This window comes from Coregonus clupeaformis, unplaced genomic scaffold (genome assembly GCF_020615455.1).
Source record: "Coregonus clupeaformis isolate EN_2021a unplaced genomic scaffold, ASM2061545v1 scaf0952, whole genome shotgun sequence".
Taxonomy (NCBI): Eukaryota; Metazoa; Chordata; class Actinopteri; order Salmoniformes; family Salmonidae; genus Coregonus; species Coregonus clupeaformis.
In genome coordinates, this window is record NW_025534406.1 from 139,830 (window position 1) to 164,495 (window position 24,666).

Here is a 24,666-nt window from a genome sequence, read left to right on the forward strand (position 1 = left end):
CTGGCTCTCATGAGGATCAACACAGGAATAGAAGACCCAGAGTTACCTCTGCTGCAGAGGATAAATTCATTAGAGTTACCAGCCTCAGAAATTGCAGCCCAAATAAATGCTTCACAGAGTTCAAGTCACAGACACATCTCAACATCAACTGTTCAGAGGGGACTGTGAATCAGGCCTTCATGGTCGAATTGCTGCAAAGAAACCACTACTAAAGGACACCAATAAGAAGAAGAGACCTGCTTGGGCCAAGAAATACAAGCAATGGACATTAGACCGGTGGAAATGTGTCCTTTGGTCTGGTGTCCAAATTGGAGATGTTTGGTTCCAACCGCCAAGTCTTTGTGAGACACGGTGTGGGTGAACAGATGATCTCTGCATGTGTAGTTCCCACCGTGAAGAATGGAGGAGGAGGTGTTATGGTGTGGGGGTGCTTTGCTGGTGACACTGTATGTAATTTATTTAGAATTCAAGGCACACTTAACCAGCATGGCTACCATAGCATTCTGCAGTGATACGCCATCCCATCTGGTTTGGGCTTAGTGGGACTATCATTTGTTTTGCAACAGTACAATGACCGAACACACCTCCAGGCTGTGTAAGGGCTTTTTGACCAAGAAGGAGAGTGATGGAGTGCTGTATCAGATGACCTGGCCTCCACATTCCCCCGACCTCAACCCAATTGAGATGGTTTGGGATGACTCGGACGGCAGAGTGAAGGAAAAACACCAAATTGACACTGCATGCAGAATTCTGCAAAAATATCCTCAGTTTCCAACGAAAAACACAAAATAATGCATGCAGAGCAGAATTAGGCCGATACCTGCTAATTATCAAAATATCTAGAAAATAACCATTAAATTCTATAACCACTTAAAAGGAAGCGATTCCCAAACCTTCCATAACAAAGCCATCACCTACAAAGAGATGAACCTGGAGAAGAGTCCCCTAAGCAAGCTGGTCCTGGGGCTCTGTTCACAAACACAAACAGACCCCACAGAGCCCCAGGACAGCAACACAATTAGACCCAACCAAATCATGAGAAAACAAAAAGATACTTACTTGACACATTGGAAAGAATTAACAAAAAAAGAGAGCAAATTAGAATGTTATTTTGCCCTAAACAGAGAGTACACAGTGACAGAATACCTGACCACTGTGACTGACCCAAACTTAAGGAAAGCTTTGACTATGTACAGACTCAGTGAGCATAGCCTTGCTATTGAGAAAGGTCGCCGTAGGCAGACCTGGCTCTCAAGAGAAGACAGGCTATGTGCACACTGCCCACAAAATGAGGTGGAAACTGAGCTGCACTTCCTAACCTCTCTAATATCAATGACCATATTAGAGACACATATTTCCCTCAGATTACACAGACAAAGAATTTGAAAACAAACCCAATTTTGATAAACTCCCATATCTATTGGGTGAAATACCACAGTGTGCCATCACAGCGGCAAGATTTGTGACCTGTTGCCAAAAGAAAAGGGCAACCAGTGAAGAACAAACGCCATTGTAAAAACAACCCATATTTATGTTTATTTATTTTCCCTTTTGTACTTTAACTATTTTCACATCGTTACAACAGTGTATATACAGATATGACATTTGAAATGTCTTTATTATTTTGGAACTTGTGTGAATATTTACTGTTAATTTTATATTATTTATTTCACTTTTGTTTATTATCCATTTCATTTTGCTTTGTTAATGTTAACATATGTTTCTCATGGATGACTTTCACAGGGTGTACGGCTCTGCAGTGAGGTCCAGTGAGGTGCAGCTCTGCTCTATTCTTTCACTGGGTGTACGGCTCTAGGAATGGAATGCACCCTAAGGCTACAGAGACTGTGGTTCACTGTGGAGAGACGAGAGACTAGCAGGCTACTATTCATACTTTCACTGTGGAACCTAGCTGGACTCATGCAGTAGCAGGCTACTATACCTTTCACTGTAGATAGTCAACACAGTATAATCAGAATGGGGACAGTCAACACAGTATAATCAGTAGACAGTCAACACAGTATAATCAGTAGACAGTCAACACAGTATAATCAGTAGACAGTCAACACAGTTTAATCAGTAGATAGTCAACACAGTATAATCAGTAGATAGTCAACACAGTATAATCAGTAGATAGTCAACACAGTATAATCAGTAGATAGTCAACACAGTATAATCAGTAGATAGTCAACACAGTATAATCAGTAGATAGTCAACACAGTATAATCAGTAGATAGTCAACACAGTATAATCAGTAGATAGTCAACACAGTATAATCAGTAGATAGTCAACACAGTATAATCAGTAGATAGTCAACACAGTATAATCAGTAGATAGTCAACACAGTATAATCAGTAGATAGTCAACACAGTATAATCAGTAGATAGTCAACACGGTATAATCAGTAGATAGTCAACACGGTATAATCAGTAGATAGTCAACACGGTATAATCAGTAGATAGTCAACACGGTATAATCAGTAGATAGTCAACACGGTATAATCAGTAGATAGTCAACACGGTATAATCAGTAGATAGTCAACACAGTATAATCAGTAGATAGTCAACACAGTATAATCAGTAGATAGTCAACACAGTATAATCAGTAGATAGTCAACGAAGTTTAATCAGTAGATAGTCAACACAGTATAATCAGTAGATAGTCAACACAGTATAATCAGTAGATAGTCAACACAGTATAATCAGTAGATAGTCAACACAGTATAATCAGTAGATAGTCAACACAGTATAATCAGTAGATAGTCAACACAGTATAATCAGTAGATAGTCAACACAGTATAATCAGTAGATAGTCAACACAGTATAATCAGTAGATAGTCAACACAGTATAATCAGTAGATAGTCAACACAGTATAATCAGTAGATAGTCAACACAGTATAATCAGTAGATAGTCAACACAGTATAATCAGTAGATAGTCAACACAGTATAATCAGTAGATAGTCAACACAGTATAATCAGTAGATAGTCAACACAGTATAATCAGTAGATAGTCAACACAGTATAATCAGTAGATAGTCAACACAGTATAATCAGTAGATAGTCAACACAGTATAATCAGTAGATAGTCAACACAGTATAATCAGTAGATAGTCAACACAGTATAATCAGTAGATAGTCAACACAGTATAATCAGTAGATAGTCAACACAGTATAATCAGTAGATAGTCAACACAGTATAATCAGTAGATAGTCAACACAGTATAATCAGTAGATAGTCAACACAGTATAATCAGTAGATAGTCAACACAGTATAATCAGTAGATAGTCAACACAGTATAATCAGTAGATAGTCAACACAGTATAATCAGTAGATAGTCAACACAGTATAATCAGTAGATAGTCAACACAGTATAATCAGTAGATAGTCAACACAGTATAATCAGTAGATAGTCAACACAGTATAATCAGTAGATAGTCAACACAGTATAATCAGTAGATAGTCAACACAGTATAATCAGTAGATAGTCAACACAGTATAATCAGTAGATAGTCAACACAGTATAATCAGTAGATAGTCAACACAGTATAATCAGTAGATAGTCAACACAGTATAATCAGTAGATAGTCAACACAGTATAATCAGTAGATAGTCAACACAGTATAATCAGTAGATAGTCAACACAGTATAATCAGTAGATAGTCAACACAGTATAATCAGTAGATAGTCAACACAGTATAATCAGTAGATAGTCAACACAGTATAATCAGTAGATAGTCAACACAGTATAATCAGTAGATAGTCAACACAGTATAATCAGTAGATAGTCAACACAGTATAATCAGTAGATAGTCAACACAGTATAATCAGTAGATAGTCAACACAGTATAATCAGTAGATAGTCAACACAGTATAATCAGTAGATAGTCAACACAGTATAATCAGTAGATAGTCAACACAGTATAATCAGTAGATAGTCAACACAGTATAATCAGTAGATAGTCAACACAGTATAATCAGTAGATAGTCAACACAGTATAATCAGTAGATAGTCAACACAGTATAATCAGTAGATAGTCAACACAGTATAATCAGTAGATAGTCAACACAGTATAATCAGTAGATAGTCAACACAGTATAATCAGTAGATAGTCAACACAGTATAATCAGTAGATAGTCAACACAGTATAATCAGTAGATAGTCAACACAGTATAATCAGTAGATAGTCAACACAGTATAATCAGTAGATAGTCAACACAGTATAATCAGTAGATAGTCAACACAGTATAATCAGTAGATAGTCAACACAGTATAATCAGTAGATAGTCAACACAGTATAATCAGTAGATAGTCAACACAGTATAATCAGTAGATAGTCAACACAGTATAATCAGTAGATAGTCAACACAGTATAATCAGTAGATAGTCAACACAGTATAATCAGTAGATAGTCAACACAGTATAATCAGTAGATAGTCAACACAGTATAATCAGTAGATAGTCAACACAGTATAATCAGTAGATAGTCAACACAGTATAATCAGTAGATAGTCAACACAGTATAATCAGTAGATAGTCAACACAGTATAATCAGTAGATAGTCAACACAGTAAAATCAGTTGATAGTCAACACAGTATAATCAGTAGATAGTCAACACAGTATAATCAGTAGATAGTCAACACAGTATAATCAGTAGATAGTCAACACAGTATAATCAGTAGATAGTCAACACAGTATAATCAGTTGATAGTCAACACAGTATAATAAGTTGATAGTCAACACAGTATAATCAGTTGATAGTCAACACAGTATAATCAGTTGATAGTCAACACAGTATAATCAGTAGATAGTCAACACAGTATAATCAGTAGATAGTCAACACAGTATAATCAGTAGATAGTCAACACAGTATAATCAGTGTGGGGATAGTCAACACAGTATAATCAGTGTGGGGATAGTCAACACAGTATAATCAGTAGATAGTCAACACAGTATAATCAGTAGATAGTCAACACAGTATAATCAGTAGATAGTCAACACAGTATAATCAGTAGATAGTCAACACAGTATAATCAGTGTGGGGATAGTCAACACAGTATAATCAGTAGATAGTCAACACAGTATAATCAGTAGATAGCCAAAGGGCCCTGTGCTCATTTATTGATCCATCTGCTCTGACCCAATTTATATTTACATGCACAGACTCTCACACACACACACACAGCCTAGAAGACATGCAGACACACCCACACAGAACCACACACACAGAGAGACACACCCACACAGAGACACACCCACACAGAGACACACCCACACAGGCTAGAAGACACACCCACACAGAGACACACACACACACAGAGTCACACACACACAGAGACACACACACACAGGCTAGAAGACACACCCACACAGAGACACACCCACACAGGCTAGAAGACACACCCACACAGAGACACACCCACACAGAGACACACCCACACAGAGACACACCCACACAGAGACACACACACACAGAGTCACACACACACAGAGACACACACACACAGGCTAGAAGACACACCCACACAGAGACACACCCACACAGAGACACACCCACACAGGCTAGAAGACACACCCACACTTCTCTTTTGAAAATCCAGTGTACATACACACATTTTCCTGGAACCCCAGATATTTAATTGTCTACAGCTAATTTCAGTTGTTAATGTGTTGAGTAGTTTCCTGTATCTAGGCCATGTTGCGTTGAGTAGTTTCCTGTATCTAGGCCATGTTGTGTTGAGTAGTTTCCTGTATCTAGGCCATGTTGTGTTGAGTAGTTTCCTGTATCTAGGCCATGTTGCGTTGAGTAGTTTCCTGTATCTAGGCCATGTTGCGTTGAGTAGTTTCCTGTATCTAGGCCATGTTGCGTTGAGTAGTTTCCTGTATCTAGGCCATGTTGCGTTGAGTAGTTTCCTGTATCTAGGCCATGTTGCGTTGAGTAGTTTCCTGTATCTAGGCCATGTTGTGTTGAGTAGTTTCCTGTATCTAGGCCATGTTGTGTTGAGTAGTTTCCTGTATCTAGGCCATGTTGCGTTGAGTAGTTTCCTGTATCTAGGCCATGTTGCGTTGAGTAGTTTCCTGTATCTAGGCCATGTTGCGTTGAGTAGTTTCCTGTATCTAGGCCATGTTGTGTTGAGTAGTTTCCTGTATCTAGGCCATGTTGCGTTGAGTAGTTTCCTGTATCTAGGCCATGTTGTGTTGAGTAGTTTCCTGTATCTAGGCCATGTTGTGTTGAGTAGTTTCCTGTATCTAGGCCATGTTGCGTTGAGTAGTTTCCTGTATCTAGGCCATGTTGCGTTGAGTAGTTTCCTGTATCTAGGCCATGTTGCGTTGAGTAGTTTCCTGTATCTAGGCCATGTTGCGTTGAGTAGTTTCCTGTATCTAGGCCATGTTGTGTTGAGTAGTTTCCTGTATCTAGGCCATGTTGTGTTGAGTAGTTTCCTGTATCTAGGCCATGTTGTGTTGAGTAGTTTCCTGTATCTAGGCCATGTTGTGTTGAGTAGTTTCCTGTATCTAGGCCATGTTGTGTTGAGTAGTTTCCTGTATCTAGGCCATGTTGTGTTGAGTAGTTTCCTGTATCTAGGCCATGTTGCGTTGAGTAGTTTCCTGTATCTAGGCCATGTTGCGTTGAGTAGTTTCCTGTATCTAGGCCATGTTGCGTTGAGTAGTTTCCTGTATCTAGGCCATGTTGCGTTGAGTAGTTTCCTGTATCTAGGCCATGTTGCGTTGAGTAGTTTCCTGTATCTAGGCCATGTTGCGTTGAGTAGTTTCCTGTATCTAGGCCATGTTGTGTTGAGTAGTTTCCTGTATCTAGGCCATGTTGTGTTGAGTAGTTTCCTGTATCTAGGCCATGTTGTGTTGAGTAGTTTCCTGTATCTAGGCCATGTTGCGTTGTGTGACTGTAGTCCTAACAGTTAGGTGAAGAAAATAAGCATTTTTTAGTCTGGTCATTTAGTTCGGTGCCCCAAGTCCTTCTGGTGTTCCAGGAGGTCCCCTCCTCGGTGAGTCCTGGTGCTTGAGGTCCCCTCTCCCCTGGGTCTTCAGTCAGCTGGTTTACTGGCTCTAAGGTGGTGATGCATGCTGGTTTACTGGCTTCAGGTGGTGATGCATGCTGGTTTACTGGCTTCAGGTGGTGATGCATGCTGGTTTACTGGCTCCAAGGTGGTGATGCATGCTGGTTTACTGGCTTCAGGTGGTGATGCATGCTGGTTTACTGGCTTCAGGTGGTGATGCATGCTGGTTTACTGGCTTCAGGTGGTGATGCATGCTGGTTTACTGGCTTCAGGTGGTGATGCATGCTGGTTTACTGGCTCTAAGGTGGTGATGCATGCTGGTTTACTGGCTTCAGGTGGTGATGCATGCTGGTTTACTGGCTTCAGGTGGTGATGCTTGCTGGTTTACTGGCTTCAGGTGGTGATGCATGCTGGTTTACTGGCTTCAGGTGGTGATGCATGCTGGTTTACTGGCTCCAAGGTGGTGATGCATGCTGGTTTACTGGCTTCAGGTGGTGATGCATGCTGGTTTACTGGCTTCAGGTGGTGATGCATGCTGGTTTACTGGCTTCAGGTGGTGATGCATGCTGGTTTACTGGCTTCAGGTGGTAATGCATGCTGGTTTACTGGCTCCAAGGTGGTGATGCATGCTGGTTTACTGGCTTCAGGTGGTGATGCATGCTGGTTTACTGGCTTCAGGTGGTGATGCATGCTGGTTTACTGGCTTCAGGTGGTGATGCATGCTGGTTTACTGGCTTCAGGTGGTGATGCATGCTGGTTTACTGGCTTCAGGTGGTGATGCATGCTGGTTTACTGGCTTCAGGTGGTGATGCATGCTGGTTTACTGGCTTCAGGTGGTGATGCATGCTGGTTTACTGGCTTCAGGTGGTGATGCATGCTGGTTTACTGGCTCTAAGGTGGTGATGCATGCTGGTTTACTGGCTTCAGGTGGTGATGCATGCTGGTTTACTGGCTCCAAGGTGGTGATGCATGCTGGTTTACTGGCTCCAAGGTGGTGATGCATGCTGGTTTACTGGCTTCAGGTGGTGATGCATGCTGGTTTACTGGCTTCAGGTGGTGATGCATGCTGGTTTACTGGCTTCAGGTGGTGATGCATGCTGGTTTACTGGCTTCAGGTGGTGATGCATGCTGGTTTACTGGCTTCAGGTGGTGATGCATGCTGGTTTACTGGCTCCAAGGTGGTGATGCATGCTGGTTTACTGGCTTCAGGTGGTGATGCATGCTGGTTTACTGGCTTCAGGTGGTGATGCATGCTGGTTTACTGGCTTCAGGTGGTGATGCATTCTGGTTTACTGGCTTCAGGTGGTGATGCATGCTGGTTTACTGGCTCCAAGGTGGTGATGCATGCTGGTTTACTGGCTTCAGGTGGTGATGCATGCTGGTTTACTGGCTTCAGGTGGTGATGCATTCTGGTTTACTGGCTTCAGGTGGTGATGCCTACTTAGTGTGAAATAGCCATTCTATTCACTGTTGTTCCAATGTGGAAATCATGTGACTAAATACAGATGGTGATTGTCATGGAACAGCACTTTAAACAGTCATTTAAAAAAACATTTTTAAAGCAGAGTAACTATTTTAAAAGCACGTTAAAGACACTAATTAATATCTGAGGCTATTGTTGTTCTGTGAACGAGCATAACAGGAAGTATTTGATTCTGTAACCATGGAAGTCGCTGCCCAACCCTACTGCTGTAACAGACATGTTGTTTCTCCCTGCTTCAACATGGTCACAGTTCAACACGTCACAGTAAAGCTTACCATATATTTCCCAGTCTAAACAGATTGTTCATATACAGTGAGGGAAAAAAGTATTTGATCCCCTGCTGATTTTGTACGTTTGCCCACTGACAAAGACATGATCAGTCTATAATTTTTATGGTAGGTTTATTTGAACAGTGAGAGACAGAATAACAACAACAAAAAATCCAGAAAAACACATGTCAAAAATGTTATAAATTGATTTGCATTTTAATGACGGAAATAAGTATTTGACCCCCTCTCAATCAGAAAAATGTCTGTCTCCCCGGTGTCTTTTATACAGGTAACGAGCTGAGATTAGGAGCAAACTCTTAAAGGGAGAGCTCCTAATTTCAGCTTGTTACCTGTATAAAAGACACCTGTCCACAGAAGCAATCAATCAATCAGATTCCAAACTCTCCACCATGGCCAAGACCAAAGAGCTCTCCAAGGATATCAGGGACAAGATTGTAGACCTACACAAGGCTGGAATGGGCTACAAGACCATCGCCAAGCAGCTTGGTGAGAAGGTGACAACAGTTGGTGCGATTATTTGCAAATGGAAGAAACACAAAATAACTGTCAATCTCCCTCTGCCTGGGGCTCCATGCAAGATCTCACCTTGTGGAGTTGCAATGGTCTGTCACGATCGTCGAGGAGTGAAGGAGACCAAGGCGCAGCGTGTGAAACGAACATGGTACTTTATTAAGTTAAAGCACGACAAAACAACAAATCAAAGCGACGAATGTGAAGTCCAATAGTGACAAAGACTAAACAGGAACAATAACCCACAATGCCCACAGGAAAACATGCAGTATAAATATGGCTCCCAATCAGAGATAACGAGCCGACAGCTGACACTCGTTACCTCCGATTGGGAGTCAATGACCAAACCTAGAAATAAACGTGACAGAAATGCAAACATAGAAAATCACCCAAAACCCAACAAAACACAATACACCCTGGCTCAAATACAAAAGTCCCGGAGCCAGAGTGTTACATGGTCATGAGAACGGTGAGGAATCAGCCCAGAACTACACGGGAGGAAGTCATGTTTTGCAGAGGGGTCAAATACTTATTTCTCTCATTAAAATGCAAATCAATTTATAAAAAATTCTACATGCGTTTTTCTGGATTTTTTTGTTGTTATTCTGTCTCTCACTGTTCAAATAAACCTACCATTAAAATTATAGACTGATCATTTCTTTGTCAGTGGGCAAACGTACAAAATCAGCAGGGGATCAAATACTTTTTTCCCTCACTGTATTATGACCATTTTGGGACGTTTTTGTTAGTTTTAGTGTTCGGCAGCGTACGGACGTTTTTTTCCCGGCTGTTTGAGAAAAAAAAAAAATATTAAGGCTTGTCGAAGTTCGGTAGCCAAAGTCTACGCCCCTTCATCAGTGATTGGTCAACATTAGCGATTCTTAAATTAAGTGTTTGTTGTCATTCATTGACAGACGACAAGTTTTCATGCACACTTTTTCATTTGTGAAATACTTTTCCAAACATCTTAGTTAGATGTAAAATTGCACGATTATGACCTCAGCAAAAACGTTGACATTTATTACAGATTTCTTGAGTTATCTTAGATTAATTCAAACTCTTTGAGGAAGTGTACTTGTTGCTCCAGCATCTCAAAAGAGACAAACAGTAATATTGCCGCTTTTTTTCGTTTTTCAAGCGATGGTATTTTAAGGAAGTATGCGAGTACAGACTTTCACTTCGCCTAGCCGAGTTCCACTAGGAGAAAACTAAACCTATGTATGCAGACTCGTTTAGTCACTGACTCAACATACACTGAGTGTACAAAACATTAAGACCACCTTCCTAATATTGAGTTGCACACTCCCTTTTGCCTTCAGAACAGCCTCAATTCGTCGGGGCATGGACTCTACAAGGTGTCGAAAGCGTTCCACAGGGATGCTGGCCCATGTTGACTCCAATGCTTCCCACAGTTGTGTCAAGTTGGCTGGATGTCCTTTGGGTGGTGGACCATTCTTGATACACACGGGAAACTTTTGAGCGTGAAAAACCCAGCAGCGTTGCAGTTCTTGACACAAACCGGTGCGCCTGACACCTACTACCATACCCCGTTCAAAAGGCATTTAAATATTTTATCTTGCCCATTCACCCTCTGAATGGCACACATACACAATCCATGTCTCAATTGTGTCAAGGCTTAAAATTATTCTTTAACCGGTCTCTCCCCCTTCATCTAAACTGATTGGAGTGGCTTTAACAAGTGACATCAATAAGGGATCATAGATTTCACCTGGATTCACCTGGTCAGTCTATGTCATGGAAAGAGCTATGTTCATAATGTTTTGTACACTCAGTGTAGTTGAACATGTTAGAGCTAGTCAAGATGACATGTGTAGTTCAACATATAATATAACTATCCCTGTTCTGTTCCATAGCAGAGATGTGGGGAAACTGAAAGTGAAGCTGAAACTCTTAGAATAGAGGCAGTGAAAGTGAAGCTGAAACTCTTAGATTAGAGGCAGTGAAAGTGAAGCTGCGATTCATATAGAAAGTGAGCACACACACCAGCCCCTACTTAGTCAACTGACACCTTATCTGAGGAGAGGAGAGGAGAGGAGAGGAGAGGAGAGGAGAGGAGAGGAGAGGAGAGGAGAGGAGAGGAGAGGAGAGGAGAGGAGAGGAGAGGAGAGGAGAGGAGCAGAGGAGCAGAGGAGCAGAGTGGAGTGGAGAGGGAGAGACGGACTGAGGCATTGGTTACTGCTGATCTCATGACCCAGCACAACACTGATAAACAAACACACCTTTCCTGTCTGATACCATGGAGCCCAGTTGGCATCTGTATACAGCATTCTACAGCAACGTATTTTGGTCCAAGGAGTGTCAGAACCAAGCCAAGGTTGCTTTCAATGTGGCAGGGGAAAAATGCCTTTGAGTTGACTGTCCCACTCCCAGCCCAATCTGTACCCTGACCCCTTCCTCCTCTGAGACCGTGACAGTGTGGAGGAGGTTCTGGCTCACACACTCCTACACAGGGAGGGGCTGGATGTTATTGTGCTGTGGGGGTGGGGGTGGAAGGCTGTTTAAGGGCCCTCACAGAGAGGGGGGTTAGGGTGTGGAGCGATGCTCCGCTCTCCCATACAGAGGGGATCTTTGTGTGTGGAGGGGTTTCTGACAGAGGGAACACACTCCCCTTTTTAAGCCAGACCCTCCACCTCTTCGCCTGCACGCCCATGACATCACAGCTTGGAGAGAGGCATTGTACAGGAGAGGAAAAGTCTCTGGCAGAGAGGAAACAGGACAACAGCTAACATTAGTGTACGGGAAACAGGACAACAGCTAACATTAGTCAGGGTAAGTACTGCAGCAGCGCTAGCTGGTCTCTTAAAAAGACTGCAGCTAGCTAGCTAGCTGGTCTCTTACATGAGGAGACAGGGAACAGACAACAGCAGAAGCGCTGCTAGCTGGTCTTCACATGAGGAGAGACAGGAAACAGAAGGGTTGGAGCAGAGAGAACGAGTTATGGGTATGATGTATGATCCTATTCAGAAGGCTGAGGAGTTTGTTCGTTTGTTAGATACTTCACTGTTCTGTTCAACGGAAAGACAGGACATACTCCTGGGTTGAGGTAGTAGTAGTAGCAGTAGTACTAGAGAGGAACAGAGTGGTAGAGTAATACTACTAGTAGAGTAGTAATATAGTAATAGTGGTAGAGTAGTAATATAGTAATAGTGGTAGAGTAATACTACTAGTAGAGTAGTAATATAGTAATAGTGGTAGAATACTACTACTAGTAGAGTAGTAATATAGTAATAGTGGTAGAATAATAATACTAGTAGAGTAGTAATATAGTAATAGTGGTAGAATAATACTACTAGTAGAGTAGTAATATAGTAGTAGTGGTAGAATACTACTACTAGTATAGTGGTAGAGTAATACTAGTAGTTGAATAGTAATAGAATAATAGCAGTATTCATAGTTGTATTTATTATGGATCCCCATTAGTTCCTGCCAAGGCAGCAGCTACTCTTCCTGGGGATTATTATGGATCCCCATTAGTTCCTGCCAAGGCAGCAGCTACTCTTCCTGGGGTCCAGCAACATTAAGGCAGATATATACAATTTAAAATACCACATGACATTACATTTCATAAAACTTGACACAATACATTAAGTGTGTTCCCTCAGGCCACTACTCCACTATCACATATCTACAATACAACATCCATGTGTACGTTTGTGTAGATTCGGTGTCTTATGTGTGTCTGTAGCTGTGTGTGTGTGTCTCTTCACAGTCCCCGCTCTTCCATAAGGTGTATTTTTATCTGTTTTTTCAATCTGATTCTACTGCTTGCATCAGTTACCTGATGTGGAATATAGTTTCATGTAGTCATGGCTCTATGTAGTACTGTGCACCTCCTCTGTTCTGGACTTGGGGATTGTGAAGAGACCTCTGGTGGCATGTCTTGTGGGGTATGCATGGGTGTCTGAGCTGTGTTCTAGTAGTTTAAAAAGACACCTTGGTGCATTCAGCATGTCAACACTTCTTACAAAAACAAGTAGTGATGAAGTCAATCTCTCCTCCACTTTGAGCCAGGAGAGATTGACATATATATTATTAATGTTAGCTCTCCGTGTACTTTTAAGGGCCAGCCATGCTGCCCTGTTCTGAGACAATTGCAATTTTCCGAGGTCCCTCTTTGTGGCACCTGACCACACGATTGAACAGTAGTCCAGGTGTGACAAAACTAGAGCCTGTAGGACCTGCCTTGTTGATAAGAAGGCAGAGCAGTGCTTTATTATGGACAGACTTCTCCCCATCATAGCTACTGTTGTATCAGTATGTTTTGACCATTACAGTTTACAATTCAGGGTTACTCCAAGCAGTCACCTCAACTTGCTCAATTTCCACATTATTTATTACAATATTTAGTTGAGGTTTAGGGTTTGGTGGATGATTTGTCCCAAATACAATGCTTTTAGTTTTGGAAATATGTAGGACTAACTTATTCCTTGCCACCCATTCTGAAACTAACTGCAGCTCTTTGTTAAGCGCTGTAGTAGCTGACGTGTATAGAGTTGAGTCATCCGCATACATAGACACTCTGGCTTTACTCAAAGCCAGCGGCATGTCATTAGTAAAGATTGAAAAAGGTAAGGAGCCTAAACAGCTGCCCTGGGGAATTCCTGATTCTACCTGGATTATGTTGGAGAGGCTTCCATTAAAGAACACCCTGTGTTCTGTTAGACAGGTAACTCTTTATGCACAATATAGCAGGGGGTGTAAAGCCATAACACATACATTTTTTCCAGCAGCAGACTATGATTGATAATGTCAAAAGCTGCACTGAAGTCTAACAAAACAGCTCCCACAATATTTTGATCATCAATTTCTCTCAGCCAATCATCAGTCATTTGTGTAAGTGCTGTTCTTGTTGAATGTCCTTCCCTATAAGCGTGCTGAAAGTATGTTGTCGATTTGTTTACAGTAAAATAGCATTGTATCTGGTCAAACACAATTTTTTCCAAAATGTACTAAGGATTGGTGACAGGCTGATTGGTCAGCTATTTGAGCTAGTTAAGGTGGCTTTACTATTCTTGGGTAGCGGAATTACGTTTGATTCCCTCCAGGCCTGAGGGCACACACCTTCTAGTAGGCTTAAATTGAAGATATGGCAAATAGGAGTGGCAATATCGTCCGCTATTATCCACAGTAATTTTCCATTCGAGTTGTCAGACCCCGGTGGCTTTTCATTGTTGATAGACAACAATAACTTTTCACCTCTTCCACACTTACTTTACGGATTTCAAAATTACAATGCTTGTCTTTCATAATTTGATCAGTTATACTTGGATGTGTAGTGTCAGCGTTTGTTGCTGGCATGTCATGTCTAAGTTTGCTAATCTTATAATTGGCAATATCAGTGGGTTTTTGTGATGAATGAGCCATCTGGTTGAATGAATGATGGAGCTGAGTTGCATTTTTGCCCAAAATGTCATTAAAGGTGCTCCAAAGCTTTTTTCAATCATTATTTTTATCATTTGTCTTTGTTTCATAGTATAGTTTTTTCTTATTTTTATTCATTTAGTCACATGATTTCTCAATTTGCAGTACATTTGCCAATCGGTTGTGCAGCCAGACTTATTTGCCATAATTTTGCCTCATAACTCTCAATCATACCATTTATTCCACAGGGATTTAACAGTTTTTACTGTCATTTTCTTAATGGGTGCATGCTTATTAGTAACTGGAATAAGTAATTTAATAAATGGTAGAGTAATACTACTAGTGAAGTAGTAATATCATGGCTCAGGCTAAGACCCAGATGCAGTCACAGGAGGCGGAGTCTCAGAGTTTATTATAGTACAAGGGGCAGGCAATAGGTAGGTCAAGGCAGGCACAGAGTCGTAATCCAAATCAGAGTCAGGCAGGTACAGGACGGCAGGCAGGATCAGGGTCAGGACAGGCAGAAAGGTCAGAACTGGGAAGACTAGAAAAAGCTAAAACTAGAGCACGGGCAACACAGGAACACGCTGGTAGGACTTGACGGGACAAGACGAACTGGCAACAGACAAACATAAAATGGGAAACAAAGGGCTGTGAGACAGGGGTTTAATTCTAGATACATGGAAAGTGGGGATGTATACGGAGGGTGCGGGGCAACAGAAGGCGAACAGCAGAGGGGCTAACGACCTTAGAGATGGGGAAAGGGCTGATAAAACGTGGGGAAAGTTTGCGGGACTCCACCCGGAGGGCAGATTCCGCGTGGAAAGCCATACCCTCTGCCCAAGACGGTAGCGGGGAGCAGGGGTCCGGTGGCGGTCCGCCTGTCGTCGATACCTGGAGGTGGTCTTGAGAAGAGCGGCCCGGGCTCTCTTCCGGGTACGGTGACAGCGACGGACGAACATCTGGGCAGAAGGTATGCTGACCTCTTCCTCTTGCTCCGGGAAGAGCGGGGGCTGATATCCCAGGGAACACTCAAAAGGCGAGAGACCAGTAGCAGAACAGGGAAGGATGTTGCGGGCATATTCCATATGTTGTGGGCATATGTAACTGGGTGAAGTGGTGGGGTCTCTAGGTTGTGTGGGCAGCTGTAGAAGTGTGTTGCTGTAACTGTGTGAAGTGGTGGGGTCTCTAGGTTGTGTGGGCAGCTGTAGAAGTGTGTTGCTGTAACTGTGTGAAGTGGTGGGGCCTCTAGGTTGTGTGGGCAGCTGTAGAAGTGTGTTGCTGTAACTGTGTGAAGTGGTGGGGTCTCTAGGTTGTGTGGGCAGCTGTAGAAGTGTGTTGCTGCAACTGTGTGAAGTGGTGGGGTCTCTAGGTTGTGTGGGCAGCTGTAGAAGTGTGTTGCTGTAACTGTGTGAAGTGGTGGGGTCTCTAGGTTGTGTGGGCAGCTGTAGAAGTGTGTTGCTGCAACTGTGTGAAGTGGTGGGGTCTCTAGGTTGTGTGGGCAGCTGTAGACGTGTGTTGCTGTAACTGTGTGAAGTGGTGGGGTCTCTAGGTTGTGTGGGCAGCTGTAGAAGTGTGTTGCTGTAACTGTGTGAAGTGGTGGGGTCTCTAGGTTGTGTGGGCAGCTGTAGAAGTGTGTTGCTGTAACTGTGTGAAGTGGTGGGGTCTCTAGGTTGTGTGGGCAGCTATAGAAGTGTGTTGCTGTAACTGTGTGAAGTGGTGGGGTCTCTAGGTTGTGTGGGCAGCTGTAGAAGTGTGTTGCTGTAACTGTGTGAAGTGGTGGGGTCTTTAGGTTGTGTGGGCAGCTATAGAAGTGTGTTGCTGTAACTGTGTGAAGTGGTGGGGTCTCTAGGTTGTGTGGGCAGCTGTAGAAGTGTGTTGCTGTAACTGTGTGAAGTGGTGGGGTCTCTAGGTTGTGTGGGCAGCTGTAGAAGTGTGTTGCTGTAACTGTGTGAAGTGGTGGGGTCTCTAGGTTGTGTGGGCAGCTGTAGAAGTGTGTTGCTGTAGCTGTGTGAAGTGGTGGGGTCTCTAGGTTGTGTGGGCAGCTGTAGAAGTGTGTTGCTGTAACTGGGTGAAGTGGTGGGGTCTCTAGGTTGTGTGGGCAGCTGTAGAAGTGTGTTGCTGTAACTGTGTGAAGTGGTGGGGTCTCTAGGTTGTGTGGGCAGCTGTAGAAGTGTGTTGCTGTAACTGTGTGAAGTGGTGGGGTCTCTAGGTTGCGTGGGCAGCTGTAGAAGTGTGTTGCTGTAACTGTGTGAAGTGGTGGGGTCTCTAGGTTGTGTGGGCAGCTGTAGAAGTTTGTTGCTGTAACTGTGTGAAGTGGTGGGGGTCTCTAGGTTGTGTGGGCAGCTGTAGAAGTGTGTTGCTGTAACTGTGTGAAGTGGTGGGGTCTCTAGGTTGCGTGGGCATCTGTAGAAGTGTGTTGCTGTAACTGTGTGAAGTGGTGGGGTCTCTAGGTTGTGTGGGCAGCTGTAGAAGTTTGTTGTTGTAACTGTGTGAAGTGGTGGGGTCTCTAGGTTGTGTGGGCAGCTGTAGAAGTGTGTTGCTGTAACTGTGTGAAGTGGTGGGGCCTCTAGGTTGTGTGGGCAGCTGTAGAAGTGTGTTGCTGTAACTGTGTGAAGTGGTGGGGTCTCTAGGTTGTGTGGGCAGCTGTAGAAGTGTGTTGCTGTAACTGTGTGAAGTGGTGGGGTCTCTAGGTTGCGTGGGCAGCTGTAGAAGTGTGTTGCTGTAACTGTGTGAAGTGGTGGGGTCTCTAGGTTGTGTGGGCAGCTGTAGAAGTGTGTTGCTGTAACTGTGTGAAGTGGTGGGGTCTCTAGGTTGTGTGGGCAGCTGTAGAAGTGTGTTGCTGTAACTGTGTGAAGTGGTGGGGTCTCTAGGTTGTGTGGGCAGCTGTAGAAGTGTGTTGCTGTAACTGTGTGAAGTGGTGGGGTCTCTAGGTTGTGTGGGCAGCTGTAGAAGTGTGTTGCTGTAACTGTGTGAAGTGGTGGGGTCTCTAGGTTGTGTGGGCAGCTGTAGAAGTGTGTTGCTGTAACTGTGTGAAGTGGTGGGGTCTCTAGGTTGTGTGGGCAGCTGTAGAAGTGTGTTGCTGTAACTGTTTGAAGTGGTGGGGCCTCTAGGTTGTGTGGGCAGCTGTAGAAGTGTGTTGCTGTAACTGTGTGAAGTGGTGGGGTCTCTAGGTTGTGTGGGCAGCTGTAGAAGTGTGTTGCTGTAACTGTGTGAAGTGGTGGGGTCTCTAGGTTGTGTGGGCAGCTGTAGAAGTGTGTTGCTGTAACTGTGTGAAGTGGTGGGGTCTCTAGGTTGTGTGGGCAGCTGTAGAAGTGTGTTGCTGTAACTGTGTGAAGTGGTGGGGTCTCTAGGTTGTGTGGGCAGCTGTAGAAGTGTGTTGCTGTAACTGTGTGAAGTGGTGGGGTCTCTAGGTTGTGTGGGCAGCTGTAGAAGTGTGTTGCTGTAACTGTGTGAAGAGGTGGGGCCTTGAGGACAGCTCAGTTATATCACCTAATATTTCAGTTTTTTCCAATTGTTAAAACACGTTTTCTGAAACTACATCTCAGGTACTCAAAACACAAAACAGACTACTGTAGGCACACGTACAGTCAATATATGCAAAGTAAGAAAAATAGGCCTATTTGCACTATTCTACTGTTTGTTATAAACTGTCAAAAGTTTCGGCAGGTAGCTTAGTGGTTAAGAGTGTTGTGCCAGTAACCGAAAGGTGGCTGGTTCTAATCCCCGAGCCGACTAGGTGAAAAATCTGCCGATGTGCCCTTGAGCAATGCACTTAACCCTAATTGCTCCTGTAAGTCGCTCTGGAAAAGAGCGTCTGCTAAATGACGTAAATGTAAATTACAGTCAAATCAAAATCATAAGTCAAGAAACAAATAGTCCATTGTGAAAACAAAATCAGTCATTACATTTTACATTTTAGTCATTTAGGGGTCCTAAAACACACACACACACACACACACACACACACACACACACACACACACACACACAGCTCGAGGCCAAACTCTCTCACCCTGAGTTGATAATGACATTAACAGTCATGTGACGAGTTTCACATGACTGTTAATGTCATTATCAACTCAGGGTGAGAGAGTTTGGCCTCGAGCTGTGTGTGTGTGTGTGTGTGTGTGTGTGTGTGTGTGTGTGTGTGTGTGTGTGTGTGTGTGTGTGTGTGTGTTTTAGAACCCCTTTTGTAGCTGTGTAGTAGTGTTGACAACCAGAGGAAGACACTGCTGTAGAATTCAGGGTCACAGAACATAATTGAAGAGCCACACACACACACACACACACACACAGAGAGAGAGAGAGAGAGACACACTCATCAGAGAGAGGACAGAACAGGGTCTCATTGAGTGTGTCCTGGATGTCCTGGATGTCATAAAACACAGCAATACCATGTGACCCAGCAGACTAAACCACTGCTCATCTACTTAAAGAGCGGCTGCCCCTAAAAGCAACTCCTAGTTTTGAAAACAGCCCTATGTGGCATCAATATGAGGCAGAAACGTTTATTCTTGTGTCAAAATTGACTACAAAGTGTAAATAGGATCATGTTGGTCATAAAGTCAGTCTCGTCCAAAAACTGAGATTTGCGAGATGATAGGAAGAAAATGGTACGTCACGGACCATAACAGTTTTCTGGGTTTATTTAAATTCCTGCCCACATGTGCACAGCTGGCAGCACATAAGTAATCATAAATTCACCTGATCGTAACACCTTGGTCAATTTGGTTTGACATTCCATATCCCTACGGACCATCAGTAAATTACACACTGTACATGGGACAATATTTTAAAATGTCAATCGCTCCAAATTGCAATGACTTTAAAACGTAAAACAACTATAAATTGTAGAAATGCATATACAAATATTGAAAGCATTTAATGAAACAACTAAAAGATGTGCAACATGAAAATATTGTCCCATTTACATTGTGTAATTTAATGATGGTCCCTAACTAGCCCCAGAGATAAGCTATCCAATGTCAAACCAACTTTGCCATGGTTGCACACCAGCCAGTTGAAGCTAAATGGTGTAATAAGTTGGCTAGCCGACGTCAAGACACGACCTGGTTAGGCTAATTCACGTTATCTAGAAGGGTGAGTGACTAACTGTGAATGTACAAACGCTTGCCAGGTACGAACGCATACACAAGAGACACCCACATGAACCCCCCCCCCCTCTTCATTACACTCTTATACTCATCATTATTCCCAGTTCTTCCTGTTTGCTTCCAAATAGCAGAAGTGGTTTAGTTTCTCATTCTCCTTTGATGATCTTCCCCAAATGCTATCTGATTAACTGAAGCTAAATACTGCTATGCTACGCCCTGATTAACTGATGCTAAATACTGCTATGCTACGGCCTGATTAACTGATGCTAAATACTGCTATGCTACGGCCTGATTAACTGATGCTAAATACTGCTATGCTACGCCCTGATTAACTGATGCTAAATACTGCTATGCTACGCCCTGATTAACTGATGCTAAATACTGCTATGCTACGCCCTGATTAACTGATGCTAAATAATGCTATGCTACGCCCTGATTAACTGATGCTAAATACTGCTATGCTACGCCCTGATTAACTGATGCTAAATACTGCTATGCTACGCCTTGATTAACTGATGCTAAATACTGCTATGCTACGCGCTGATTAACTGATGCTAAATACTGCAATGCTACGCCCTGATTAACTGATGCTAAATACTGCTATGCTACGCGCTGATTAACTGATGCTAAATACTGCTATGCTACGCCCTGATTAACTGATGCTAAATACTGCTATGCTACGCCCTGATTAACTGATGCTAAATACTGCTATGCTACGCCCTGATTAACTGATGCTAAATACTGCTATGCTATGCGCTGATTAACTGATGCTAAATACTGCTATGCTACGGCCTGATTAACTGATGCTAAATACTGCTATGCTACGCCCTGATAAACTGAAGCTAAATACTGCTATGCTACGCCCTGATAAACTGATGCTAAATACTGCTATGCTACTCCCTGATAAACTGAAGCTAAATAATGCTATGCTATGCCCTGACAGAATATGATTGATATTATATTGGCTTTTTTTTTCTCAGAAATCCCCAAATGCTATCTGATAAAGAAATCCAAGTGTCCCAAATGGCACCCTATTCCCTATGAAGGCTCTGGTTAAAAGTAGTGCACTATAAAGGGAATATGATGCTATTTTGGACACATCCACGGTACATGCATTGTCCAGACAGAACGATAGTAATCTAACACCAAAATGTTCTCTCTTTGTCTTCCAGAAATCCTCCAAGGCATCAGAGGATGCCAGCGGTGATCTGAAGAGAGACAGAACAGAGAGAAAAAGCGTCAGTTTCCTCAACTCTGTCAGTGTGATCTCAGCGGACGGAGGAGACAGCACTACCACCAGCACCATGGAGGTGGAGGCCCACCCTGAGAGCTGCTACCCCAGCCAAGGGCTCAACGGCCAGGGCAACAAACACCAGCCACAGCCCCTGGACATTGAGGTAGCTCATGAGATAGCCTACTTAGACGAGGTGTTGGAATCTAACTGCTGTGACCCCGGGGTTGATACCACGCCATCACCCTCTAACGGGACTGCGACCCCTGAGAAACACCCCAGGGAGGTCAGCATCGACGGGACCGGGCCGTCTGTCCACATCTCCAACACAGACACAACATGCCCACAGACCAACCATGAGGTCATAGTAGAGGGGAGGAAGCAGACTATCTTAATTGAACACCAGGATGTCAATTACACCAACAACACCTATAACACCAAGCCCAACGGCCACTCTGGACCAATGAGAGGAGAGCAGGAGAACTACAGGAAGCAGGGAGGAGAGACAACATCCCCCACTATGACCACCATCAAGAAGGAGGCGCGTTTCGAGCTACGGGCCTTCAAGGAGGAGAAAAAGCCGTCCAAGCTGTTCGACCCGTGTGAGAAGGAAGTGCGCGTGAAGAAGGTGCGTCCCTCGGATGAGGTGGCAGAGCTGGAGAGGGAGAGGCTGGAGCTGATCAGGGGCCAGGCGGTAAAGAAGAACCCAGACATGGGGACAAAATGGTGGAACCCTCCTCAGGAGAAGAGTCTGGAGGAGGAGCTGGAGCCGGACAAACTAGAGTCACACAGGAAGTACGAGGAGAGGAAGCAGCAGATGAGGTCAGAGTTCACTGGTGGGATGTCCCAGACGTACACCCAGTACTCCATGACCTTTGACCCTAATGCTGACCCTGAGCCTGGCCGCGACACGCCCGAGCTCTTCCAGAGCACCAAGGAGGACATTGTGGTGGAGCAGATCGACTTCTCTACCGCCAGGAAGCAGTTCCTCCAGATAGAACGCGCCAGGCAGCAGGCGGCCGAGAGGTCACAGGTCACAGCTCCCAAGAGAGACGTGGCTCCCCAGCTGTACTCGGCCAAGCCCTTCTCCAGATCGCCAGACACCGTCACCCACGTGGAGCGATCCTCCGGTTACGTCACTGTGAGCTACAGCAGTTACCAAGGCTCACCACTAGAGGGCAGCGACGCAACCAACACCACGGTCCGGGCAGAGAGGATCTATTGCAGCCCAGGAGGGTCCCAGTCCCCCACCTCTACCCTGGGGAGGGGGCTGGGGCTGGGAAAGGGAGATCCCAGTAATAGTGGCCCCAAGGAGGCCTGGATGGAGAACAGAGACAGAGACGGAGACTTTACTTGCGCCAGGGCCATCATGACCATCCTAAAAGATGAGAAGGACTCTCTGTCCCTCCAGCATTGTTCCTCCTCCCTCCATAGCCCCAGCGCCTCTCTGTCCTCATGCCACCCCGAGGAATGTGACTCCGGGCTGGACGAGCTGTCCCTGCGCTCCCTGGATAACACTACGCTGGACGACTTCAGCATGAATAACGTGTCCGACAGTGGGGCGTCAAACGAGACCATGACGGCCTACCTGGGGGAGACGTCTCTGGGGGAGTACTCCTTCCCCTCCACCCCCCAGGCCACCACGCCCGTCAACGGAAAGATGGAGGGAGGCACACCCATGTCCCCTGGGGAACAGAACGAGGGAAGAGGCACCCCCATGTCCCCTGGGGAACAGAACGAGGGAAGAGGCACCCCCATGTCCCCTGGGGAACAGAACGAGGGAAGAGGCACCCCCATGTCCCCTGGGGAACAGAACGAGGGAAGAGGCACCCCCATGTCCCCTGGAGAACAGAACGAGGGAAGAGGCACCCCCATGTCCCCTGGGGAACAGAACGAGGGAAGTCAGAGTCTGTTGGAGGAAGAGCTGGAGTACCATGCAGGGATCCTGGTGCAGAGTGTCATCCAGCACGCCATGATGAACCAGAACCAGACTCAGCAGGGCGAGGAGTGGCAGGGGGTCGCCCTCGCCGCGCCACAGTCCTCCCCCCTCCCCCTCCCCCTCCAGGAGAGGCACGTAGACTTAGACGTTCTACCGCCGTCTTCTGGGAACCTTTTATCACAACCTACAGAGTATCAGTCACCCGCACCTCTATACCTCCAGTCACCCACACCTCTATACCTCCAGTCACCCACACCGCTAGACCTCCAGTCACCCACACCGCTAGACTCACCTCCAAGCCCACTGCAGCAGTCACCAACACCCTTACAGTCCCTCCAGTCAGCCCCACCCCAGTACCAGTCAACTCCATCACCTCAGCCACTGTCACCTCCAGCCCAGTTCCAGTCAAGGCCAACCCAACATCAGTCTCCTTCACCCCAGCTCCAGCCCCTCCCAACCCCGATGGAGAGACCTGCCTACGCCTCCCCTCCACAGAGATCTTCATCCGGGGGTCCTAAGATCCTCATCCAGTCCGCACTCAGTCGTTCGCTGGCCCTAAACCCAGACCCCGTCCCAGCCCGCACTCCTGTCCTCATCCCTCCCCGTCCCATAGAGCCCTACCAGCCTCCAGAGCTGTCTCCGACCCTGAGTGAAAAGGACCAGTTCAGCTTCTTCTCTAAGTACTCCGAGGCGGCCGAGCTCCGCAGCACAGCCGAAGGGACCAGAGCCCAGGAGACGGAGCAGAGTGCCGGGCCATTCAAGCTGCGCTCCCGGAAGCAGAGGACTCTGTCCATGATCGAGGAAGAGATCCGAGCGGCGCAGGAGAGAGAGGAAGAGCTGAAGAAGCAGAGGCAGAGACCGGGAGCGGTGAGGTCAGGACTGGACCCCAGAACCAACCAGACTGGCAGGCCCAAGATGATAACTATCATCCCCAGGGACCAGCACAAGACCAACAGCCTGCCCGCCAAACTCACCCTCTCTGGGAGCCTGCCACCCACCAAACTCACCCTCTCTGGGAGCCTGCCCGCCAAACTCACCCTCTCTGGGAGCCTGCCCGCCAAACTCACCCTCACCAGTAAGACGGCACCAGGTGAGCTAACTGTGATAATAAGCTTTTCTGCATCTGAAACCTTCTTTTGATCAGTATTGTACTATTTAGAGAATAGGGTGACGTTTCAGGAAACAACCCCCGTTTAAAAAAAACGGATTAATTGATTGATTGACATTTGATTGGTACTATATGTGAGTTGTCCGCTTGTATAACTCTTCAGACTACTTCCATCCAGCAGGCTGTATTCATGTTCCCCTAGTGATGGTATTAAAGGGGGGCTGAATTTTTGGCCTCTTTTCTCGGCTTGGTCAATAAGAAATGCAACGGCCATGACTGAAGCCAAATGAGAGTTGCCTTGAGGGGGTGGGTTAATGTGGGTGTCTCTTGTGTGTGCATTCGTACCTGGCCAAAACACTACACAGTTACAGTCACTCTAGACATCCACTCTGCCAAAACACTACACAGTTACAGTCACTCTGGACACCACTCTGCCAAAACACTACACAGTTACAGTCACTCTGGACTCCACTCTGCCAAAACACTACACAGTTACAGTCACTCTGGACTCCACTCTGCCAAAACACTACACAGTTAGAGTCACTCTAGACATCCACTCTGCCATAACACTACACAGTTACAGTCACTCTGG

General features: G+C 44.9%; 1 protein-coding gene across 1 annotated transcript; it reads left to right on the top strand.

Annotated features, from left to right (window-relative positions):
• Nucleotides 1-11,978: 11,978 nt before the first annotated feature.
• LOC121583070 (A-kinase anchor protein 2-like) lies at nt 11,979-24,106 on the top strand (the record flags this gene model as incomplete). The annotated part of the gene is made up of 2 exons (XM_045217169.1): nt 11,979-12,087; nt 20,969-24,106. Coding segments are annotated over 2 exons (3,247 nt in total), but the record flags the coding sequence as incomplete, so codon positions are not given.
• Between the last annotated feature and the right edge of the window lie 560 nt (nt 24,107-24,666).